Source organism: Ruditapes philippinarum, unplaced genomic scaffold, assembly GCF_026571515.1.
Source record: "Ruditapes philippinarum isolate M1 unplaced genomic scaffold, ASM2657151v2 ctg2907_1_1_1_1, whole genome shotgun sequence".
NCBI lineage: Eukaryota > Metazoa > Mollusca > Bivalvia > Venerida > Veneridae > Ruditapes > Ruditapes philippinarum.
Genome location: NW_026858229.1, coordinates 106866 through 117807, shown reverse-complemented (window position 1 = coordinate 117807; position 10942 = coordinate 106866). Strand labels below are relative to the sequence as shown.

At 32.4% G+C, this 10942-nt stretch overlaps 1 protein-coding gene across 2 annotated transcripts; it reads right to left on the bottom strand.

Moving 5' to 3' along the window:
- Window positions 1–1703: 1703 nt before the first annotated feature.
- LOC132752534 (uncharacterized) lies at window positions 1704–9942 on the bottom strand. 2 transcript variants are annotated; one of them, XM_060742864.1, is made up of 5 exons: window positions 9783–9942; window positions 5466–5876; window positions 4569–4690; window positions 3832–4019; window positions 1704–2891 (listed from the first exon to the last, which is right to left on the bottom strand). In XM_060742864.1, the coding sequence occupies exons 1-5, from the start codon at window positions 9829–9831 to the stop codon at window positions 2513–2515; spliced, it is 1149 nt and encodes a 382-aa protein (XP_060598847.1). In that variant the 5' UTR covers window positions 9832–9942; the 3' UTR covers window positions 1704–2512. The 2 variants fall into 2 exon arrangements, with proteins under 2 accessions (XP_060598847.1, XP_060598848.1); XM_060742865.1 differs by having other exon boundaries at window positions 5487–5876.
- Window positions 9943–10942: the final 1000 nt, after the last annotated feature.

The window sequence follows — 10942 nt, the reverse complement described above, 5'->3', positions numbered from 1 at the left end:
ATTTCCTATGAAATTATGATATTTTAGGGACTTTTTTAAACGTGGTTAAAATAGCGGAAAACAAGTTTTATGTTCAAGACATGTGACCACGTAATAATATGCAAAAATATTTTGACGTACGGTTTGCACGATAAAAATAGGCATGGTGTATACAAGTGCGGATCAAGAAGGGGAGCCACGCACATAACCCCAAGTGTATGTGGTACGGAAGTGGCTAGCCGCACGGGCCAGTACGACTAGCCAAAATTTCTAGCCGTACGTGAGTCACGGGCACGCTGTATTGTCTAGCCGTACGACACTTTTCAAAATTATTTGAAAATCGCAAATGCATATGTTATTTTGCGTCTTTAAACGAGGAGTTTAACGATGAACCCGCATATGTCCTCGTATATTTACTTTAATAAAGATGTTCCGCCATTTTTACAAAAAAATACGAATATAATTTTGAAAAGAGCCTTATGACTAGACAATACAATTTTCGCCTGGCTAGCCGTACGTGACTCACACACGGCTAGAACTTTGGCTAGCCGGGCCGTATCAGGCATAACAGCAACCACGAAAGAATTATACATGATGGATGTTGTTGGCAAGTCCGATAATATTATATTTATATAGCACATAAAAAAAGTTTTAGAACAAAATATTATTTTTCACCATATAAATTTGCATATACTTCTAAATTACTTTACTTTACTTTGTCATAAATTTTTTTTAAAGCAATATTTTATAAGAATATCCGAATGATATATTTCTATAGTTATTATCAATATTTGAAATTCTAATCGAAAATGTGCCCATGGTAGACCAATCCAAAAAAATTCTTTATTGTATGGGTTTCAGTTAAGATATATTTGAATAATAACATGTTTATCGATATATCATATATTGTCTTGAGTGGAGTTTTTTTAACCGAATAAGCCTGAAGTTGAATGTGATATTTTACATAAAAAATGTATTAACCTTGCTTCTGAAATTGTGGTTGATGTCAAGAGTGAAAATTTTAGATTTTTTTTGTTTGTTATACTTGCATAAATGTTTTTATGCGGCAATATTTTGATGAAAATATGCAGTATTATTGTGTCACAATTTCTTCAAGCATATGAAGAGCAGTAAAAAAGCTATACTGTTAAAATCTGTAGCATTTGAATCGACATATATGTTCCTGGTATATGTTTATTATTCAAAAATCGAAAGATATAACGAATAATAGCAAAAATAACTTTTAATTCATGTGTGCGATGACTAACTACTCCCGTAAACAAATGCCACGTGATCGTACAACCCATTTTAATACTAATAAGGCAAAGCCTCAAAGCCAGCTCCTTGGCAGAAATTATTATACATAACACTTTAATGTATTTATTAAACAAATCGGCTGCACATTTTTTACAACTGCACATTTTCGGCCGAATAATTCACTCAACACTTAAACACACTATTTTTTGTTTGAAAATATAGTCATTTCGGAAACCAGAAAAAAAATTCCCGGCGTAATAGTGCAGGTATCCCGCTGGTACCGATTCCTTACGATATAGTTAGTGAATCGAACACGGGGAGGGATATGAAAATGATAACTATGGATATTATAAAGTTTGCCTATCTGACCGGAAGAAAAATCTTACAACAATTTTGCGGGCGTGGTCAAGGCCATGTTTCTATATATACCTTCAGCTGGATTTTGTTAACATATAAAAAAGAAGATGTTTGTTTATTTGACATTTTACTCTCAACAACGTATGAAATAAACATATAATATAAAACAATTCATGTCACTTAAGCTTATTTCAATAAAATTTCAAGCAGTATCTTCTGTTTTTTTTAATGTCAACGGAAATTGCTAAGGCAAATAAAACATGTAAGAAAATAAATATCTGACACTCATATTTCAACTGCTATAAAATGATAATATGACAGGCGGTTTTTTTTGTTTGGTATGGAAATTTTATGAAGTCGTCTGCGCATTGTAAACAAACACATAATCTTGACATTTTAATGACAACTCGTCGTTTTTTGTGTCACAACAGACGTCAGCGTGTGTCAAGGTAATATCAAATTTAGCTACATATGTCTATTACGCACAACCGGAAGTCACGTGATTCTCATCTAGGCCGGAAGTCCACCCATTCTTGCGCTGTAAGAATGACACACAAATCAAATTTTATATTATTATGAATGTTAAGAATATTTCTTATTTGCCTTTGTTTATTCATGAAACCATTACCCGCATTAAAACATGCAAAACTTCCAAGAAATTAATAAACTAATGAGAGCATGATTATGCTTCATGGCTACACTGTATCCATAGCAATGATAAGACATGCAAAAATATATGGCGAAATTACTCCGCGTTATTCCAGATAGCAGTGCGAATGAACTTTTTACATCAATCTTCTCTACAATACTATAAAGTAGTTCACGCGTACGTGAATACATCTATATATCAGTCAGAAAAGCAATGAAAAAATAAGTTCATTTTCTAAAATAGTTTTTGGATTATTTATGTAATATATCACTACGCTGCTGGTGTTGTTTTTTGTGATCGCATCTGAGCGCTCATTGCCTTCATGGCTTCAATGAATTCCCTTGGTGGACGGGGACCCGGAATTGGTTTTGATTTAGTTGGAGCTGGTGTCCTTTTGGGCTGTTGGGGTCTAGATGGTGGCGCTGCAGGAGTAGCTACTGGTGATCCTGGTATTGTTAACGATGTTACAGTTGGTGTTGGCTGTTGTTGTTGTTGTTGTTGCTGCTGTTGCTGTTGCATGTTCATTAAAGCCATCATCATTGCAGGGTTCATTGGCCCGGCAGCGCCGCCGCCACCGCCTGCACCACCACCTTGACCCATAGCTCTCATCATCATCATGGTTTGAGCCATGTTCTGACCACCGCCAGCTCTGTAGAAGAGAAATAGCATGCTCAATGATTCAAAGCAAACCCAACGCAAGATTATGTGGGGATACTAATACTTAGTGTATCATTGCAAGACTTTAAAGAGAATATTAGAAAATAGGAGCATGCTGGTTTAGCTACATTTATTATCACGGTGCTATATAGTCAGAATTTCTATGCTCAAATATTCAATTTTCTACATATTAAAACACTACATTGTAAATATGACATATTATTTTTACAATATTTCTATTTCCGGCATGCAAATAACAAAGAGAAAAATACGGATATTTATCTTGATGGATTTTTATTGTTATTACATTTTCTAAGATGCAGATTTATTTTGTCGCGTATTCACATTTACATAGTTGTGACGGTTAAACGTGCCAAAAAACGTCTTGCGTTGGGTTACAGAGATCCCAATTCCAGTTATTACTTCCATGTACCACAGCTGACCATTTCAGGTCGAACTATTTTCATTTATATTGTTATAAAAAATGAACAACATACATGCTTTTCAGTATAAAAGGAAATGTTATTAAAGAAAAAAAACAAGAGAAAATCTTGTTGAATAAGATTAGTAAAAATGTCAATTCAAAAAGCAAAATTGGAATTAAAGAAGAGACGATTAACGGTGTTAATTGGTCAAGTTAAACTCCCATCCCTTCAGTTTAAGCAATCGAGCTTCTGCGTTGCTAACAATGTTTGCATGCATTTCTATTTTAAGATTTAGAATCATGCTTAATCTATGTACAATAAATTAATTTATATTCAATAAACTAACTAACTGAAGTTATCAATTATTTCCAGATACTATTTTTAGCTCAAGAAAAATAACAATGTAAGACTTGACTCAACAGAGTTACCGTTATTCATTACGCTTCACCAAGCATTATCTTAAGAAAGATAACTCTGTACAATTCACCGACGATAAGAGTTACTTACCCTCCTCCCATTGAGCTCATCATATTCATCATGTTGCGTTGTGCGGGATCCATCGGGCATCTAGGACAACCTCTGCACACGTAGAAAGTATCGCCGGTAAATGGAATTTCAGCATTTTCGCAGAAAGTAAAAGTACATTGTGTTGGTCTCGGACACATAGACATGGTCATCATGGGGTTCAAACCGGGCTGAAATTATAAAAACAATAATATTTTTCTGAAGAAAATAAACAATTTGAAAGTCATATCAAAATGTAAAGGCATGTATTATGTCTATGCATAAATGCCCATTTTATGCAACTAAAGTAAAAAAACGATTTTTTCTTGCGTATCTATAAAAGGGAGTTTTGTTGATGGTCTGTAAAGTTATTTATTATACCTCACGTAAACGGTTTACTCTATGGTCTAATATGACGTCACATAGTGTTATTTCGATCTATCATCCTGGAATTGAATATCACCCGGGCAATAAATTTTACAATACCCGCCCTCGGGTGTTTTTTCAGTTCTCGGGTTCCCAATCCTGAGAGACATGTGTTAAGACAATATGTCACTTTTAATAAATAGTGTAGAAAATCACATTTTGTACTTCAATAAAACAGAGAAAAAATATTAAAGTCTGCATCTAGGTTGAATTACTGCGCAAGTGTTTCTGGCGGATCTTTATTGTCTACTGAATATGTTTTAAATTCTTAAAAGAATAAACAAGAGAAAAAAGAAGAAGAAAATCAAACTTACGAGTCCATCTCGTTCAAGGGCTATTCTGTCTGTTGGTTGTGAAATGGCGTCCATGACTCTTTGAGCGTTTCCACTCATTTGAACTGCGCCCCAGAGAGCATTATGTTGGCCGGGGGTGATATCTGCAACATGCAGAAGAATATTTTATTTCAAATTTAAGTTGTACCTAAGGCCAGAAAAAACCACATTTGTTTCCGATGAATGTTACTTGCATTGAAGATTGCTTACTTACTTGAGATAACATGCAGAAAGCTTGTCGGTATGAATTGGGCGAATAAACATTGTACTCAACAGTAATCATTATAAAGATAGTTTTGAAAATTTATGAATATTATTTTTTACGCTTGAAAGAATCTATACAGTATTAAGTAGTATTTTGAAAATGACGTCATTTACGTACGTCATAAATCTTAGGCAAAAATAGTATTATTTTAGTCTTTAAAATCATAATAGATTCAACATAAGCAGCTTCTGTGACGGGATCTTAGAGGTTGTCTAAAGAAGATGAAATGGAACACTTAATTCGTTCGATGAAAAGCGGTGTTTTGCTCCAAGTGAATCCAGTACATGTTACATCAACAAGAAAAAGAATGAAACCATATATTATGCTTTTAAAAGAGGAAAACGGTAATTATGAAAACTGGTGTAAGGCGTATGACGTAAACAAATGTAAGGTTACTGATGTAAGTATATGCAAGACAAATGACGTGAGCAAATGCAAGGCGAATAACGTTAGCAAATGTAAGGCAAATGACGTTAGCAAATATGACGTGATAGATGCAAACAATTTTTTTACATAAGCACCGGTAGGTTTACCTTACTTACAGCATCATTTTTCCTTGAGACTTTTATATACGCATTTGGAACAGAAAGTGTTAATATATTTTCAAAACCTACCACTTCTTGTTTGCAACCTACCAGAGTTGCTTCCACCTGGACCAGCCAGGAGGTTTGCTATATTGCTTGCCATGCCTCCGCCGCCTTGATTCTGTCCTTGACCTCCTCCTTGGTTACCTCCCCCATTGTTGCCTCTCAACAAGTTCATCATCATCATCTGTTGCATCATGTCGCTAGATGGCGCTGCACCTCCAGCACCTCCTAGCATCATCATTGTCATAGGATCTATCCCACCACTTCCACCAGACCCTCCTGCACCTCCTGCTCCGGCGAGCGCCTGCATCATCATCATCTCTTGCATGCCACCGCCCATTTCACCACCGGCCATACCGAGAGCCATGGGGTTTATTCCCCGTCCTCCGCCACCGCCGCCCATCATTGCCAATAACGCCGGATTCATCTGACATATCGCTGAAATAAAAATGAAAGAAACCATCGTTAAAACGTTTTGATAATGCTTGTTGTTTTATTTTAATCGTATGTTCTAGATGTTGTCAAAAGTTGTTCTTTTAATAAAGACTTTAAAGCGATACATTCGGTCGATCTAAGCGGTGCAAGTTGCCGATGTACCCGGGTCTGAAAGTTCCACTTTAAAATTAGAATACATAACTAAGCAATGCTCTGTAGATCTTTTCAGAAGTGCTTCCGCACTTGGCCTTAGGGATCTATCTATTAGAGGCAGCGCTTTTTACACGTTATCCTTTACAGTTGAAATAAAATCAGCAAATCAAGTTGGCGACTTAAAAAAAAAGATGTAAGAGCAATGTCCTTTAGATTGCATTCCCTTTTTCTATGCGCGCAAATTAACTATACATGTATATTATTTTAAGAAAGAATTAACTGATAACTTAACAGCAGACGATTATTTCAAATTCATGGATTAATATAATCACAGAATTGCGTTATTATAAATAATAGTTACAGTACTTCTTATACTTACATATAAGATATAAACATTAATTTACTATATGTTTTTATATAAATACATGGAATTCTAGAAATTTCGATTTAATCAACCTATCTTATAAACCTATATAAACAATTAAAAGAAAATGCTCATGAAACATTTGCTACAAAAGTTCATTTTGTATGTGCAATAGCATAATAATTCGATTTTGTGTTTATCCTATGCTTCATCCGCCCTTTCATGCACTAATAGTACGGGCCCCCCTAAATAATTTAATTTCTCTTTTATTAATGAAATATCCTCTGCTTTGATACAAAGTAGTACACTGTATGAAATCTGTATGATATGTTACTGTCTTTGATGTGATTCTATAATGAATATACATGTATATGATATTATATATAACTTCATGTTCTATAAATAGAAATCGGATACTAATGTAATAAAGAAATGATATGAAGAGTATTCAAAAGGCATACTTATGTTAAATAGCATAAACCCCTTTTCAAATTTATTACATAGCCAGACAATAACCAAAAATGAATGCCGAAGTGCACTGTGTGAACGTTGCCTTTACCTTGTTGATCTTTATTCTTGTCCTTTTTTTTCTAAGTAAATTGTCAGTAGCATATATACATGTACATTTTAATTTATTTCATCTAATTAGCATTTTGCTTATATTATGTTTACCATGGTAAAGACCTAATAAACAAAAGGGGAAAAAAATACATATGCATTATGTGTTAAATTTGATGCTTTTACGTGAATAATATAATAAATTGCTTGTTCTTAAATGTTCTATTTTTAGCACGACGTGATTACCGCTGTTAACGCTACTCCACGTGACAAAAAAAACGTATCACTCCGCGCGGTAAAGAGAAGACTTGACAAGTTGTCAAATTGACGAAGGTGAGGAGACAGAAATATGACATATGTTAAATAATAACTCTACATGACACATCATTGAAACAATGAATGCTTTTGTTCATATAAAATGTATTCTCTTTTTTGCTGAGCAGTCTAAAAGCCCGACTTTCAAAACATAAATTACTCCGCAGGAAAAAATAGTGCATTGTGTATACTGTCAAAATTAGTCATGCGTTATGTAGTTTTCTAGATGTGTTAATTAATTATTAAGTTATGTGTTTTTAATGTAACTAAATTATGGCGAAACGTAAATTTAGCAATCCTTATCATGCCGTTAAATTATTTTTAGTCCAGAAAAGTCAAAATATTCACATAGTTACATATATCCATGTTATTCGTCAATAAATTATTGTGTGGTTTAATGAAATTACTTTCAAAATTGTAATTACAAAATTTAACGTGCAAGGATTGTAAAGTACAGTCTGTTGTTTACTTTTGAAATGTATACATGTATTTCAAGATAATCATTTAGCTTCAAGAGTTGACAAAGTGCATCATTTTCATTCATTTATAATACTTGCATTCATTTATAATACTTGATTTAAAAAGTAATTCAAATAATTAACTCAAATAAAGTTCAATTAAATTGTTCATATTAGCTTAATAGGCATGAATTATATAAGATAATAATATATTATTCTTCATTCTTTATTTTTGACAGGCGCAGAAAAAATAGCATTATTAGAAATGAAATAAAAAAATAATCAATTTGGCGTAGATTATAAGAAATGAAATAAAAAATGTCATTTCTTGATGGGCTTTCCAGGCAAATTTGATAACATAATAAATATCTATAATGATTATTACAAGTTTACGACTTGAATCTCCGCCGAATATAACTTCGAACAGGCGAAAATCCACCAGTTTTACCGTCCAGTTTAGTCTAGTTTCAACTTGCCTGGGCGGATTTCGTCTAGTTTTTCCTATGCCTGGACAGGTTTTTGTCTAGTTTAACTTGCCTGAACGGATTTCGTTTAGTTTTACCATGCCGGAGTTTTTTTCGTCTAGTTTAACTATTCCTGGACGGGTTTCATATAGTTTCATTATGCCTTTACGGGTTTTCGTCAAGTTTCACTATGCCTACACGGGTTTTCGTCTAATTTTACCATGCCTGGATGAGTTTTTTACTAGTTTTACCGTACCTGGACGGGTTTCGATTATATTGAGAAGAATGGAAAGAGAAAAGGGTAATTCATGTCATGACGGTCTGTCGCTGCCATTTTAAATATTATTTGAAGATCTTAAACCCAATAGGTGTTTTTAGTCGACTTTGTCTTTGATTTAATTAGCTTATCAAAATAAATATGTATGTGACCAAAAGATTGTCCGATAAAAATTTATGGCATTTGAAAACTTTAGGTTTAAGTTTGCGTAATCATGCATATCTGAAAATACTACTATAAGGTTATAAAATTGGAAATGAAAGAGGTCGCGAATCGCGCGAACAATAGTAACAAGTATTGACTTCACACAACTGAATGAAAATTTCTGCAATAATTTCCATACTTCAAAAAAACCAGCATACATTTATTCAGTACTTTAGTTTATGATAAGAACATCAAAATACATATGAATTACAGTTATTAACTTGTATCTATTTTCAACAGTTTGAAAATTAAATAATCTCATATTAGATGTTTTGTGCATATCAAAAAATAAGCAGAAAATATATCATGTAAGACAAAAATTTAAACAAGAAATAACAATATGCGAGCTAATTTTCGTTCATACAAAAATACCAGTACTCGTCAATTGCATGCGTTTTTGCTGAATGTTGAAAGAAAATAAAAATTATGAAAAAATGGAGAAAAAAAAGAAAATTTTCTTAACGTATATTTAACAAACATTATTAAAACTATGAAATAGAAAAGAGACTCGAGAAAGAAATATAAAACATCCTTTTACTCAACTCACACAATTTTCTCAATTAATATCCACAATGCAATCGAATTTTCTTTTTATCAGACATCAAATTATTACGGTTATTTTTTTCATTTTTCCAACAAAAAAACAACAGTCAATGCATCTGAATAATGATAAAATCATGTCCTTAGATAAATCGATTTCTAGCGACATTCTTTTTTTGTACCTATCATTAGTATTTAAGAATGTAAACTAAAGCTTTTTAATATGTATTGTTTATTAAAGTAATAGCACACATACCGGTAGTCATCTTAAGGAAACAACTTGCAATACGGACTTTTAATATATATAAAAAAATAGAAAAATCGTACAATTTTGTTAGGAAAAAACAATAATGAAACCTAATCTCCATGTATATATCTAATAGAAAAAAATAAGATAATAAAAAAAATCCATTTTAAAAGCAAAATAATAATAAAAATTTATAAGGAACAATCATTAATCCCAATCTTCAAGTGCATAAGTTTATAACAACAAATAAATAAAAATCCGTTTTAAAAGGAAAAAACAAACATATTTTAAGTATATTCTATATAATTTTTTGATGAAGAAATCCATACCTTGATGTGCAAACAAGCCTAGGAGAAGAAAAACCTTTAAAGACTCCATGCCTGTATGAGTACGTACATGTAACTGGCCTTTTTCATGTAAAGAAGCTTGGTTTATAAACAGCGCCCTGGCTTACGCCTCAAGACGTCATTTTGTCATGAACACACCTGTCAGGTATATCACACTTCTCGTCGCGACTGATGCAATTTTCGGTCTCATATTGTATATTAATTAATGAACAGTCTTAATTACTATGAATAGATAGATATCTGTGTAGCTACAGCTGAAACATTTGCATAATAAGCATCTTGTCTAGCATGTGATGAATATGTATATATTATAAATCAGCCTACTGTTTTATTCTGTAATCAATAATCGATCAAACATGGTAAATATATGTTTTTTTATTATTGTACATTGTTTATACAAATAGATAATCTTGACTTATAAACGACAACAAGCACCTCAGGTGTAATTTATATGAATTCACAGACATTAAAAGGTATGCTATTGGCATAAAATTGTAATTATGTACCAATAATAATTTCCCATAAATGTACAATAATTCAGTTTACTGAACAGAGATTAGAGGGGCGTTGATTTCATTATTATTCATTTTATACTGGTGTAGATGCTAATGCAGTGGGTGCAATTTTCTAGACATACGAAATTTATATCTTATAATGAAATTTCAAAATCAAAATCAAATGTTCGTGTAAAAAACATAGATTGGAAAAGAGTGAACTCATCATCATCATCATCATCATCATATATCATCACTATTATCATCATCATTATCATCATCTATTATCATCTCTATCCTCATAATCATCGTTAGTTTATCTAGCTTATTTAGTTTTAGTAATATTTAGTCAATATCATTAATATTACATGTTTTAATTATTACTGATATTGTTGTTGATGTCATTGGTTTAGTTTTTGTTATCATAATTATCATCATTACGAAACACAAAAGTACTTATGGTCATCTTGTTAGAATCAGTACATCCTTGTAATGCAATGTTAGAGTTGTCTAAGTATATTTTAGCCACGTAACATTGCATTTTATAGCTTTACCATTTATTAAAATCAAAATCTGTATTTAATAGCTACGGAAATTTGTCGACACATTTTTCTGCAAATTATCTGTCAACTAACATTATTATGATTC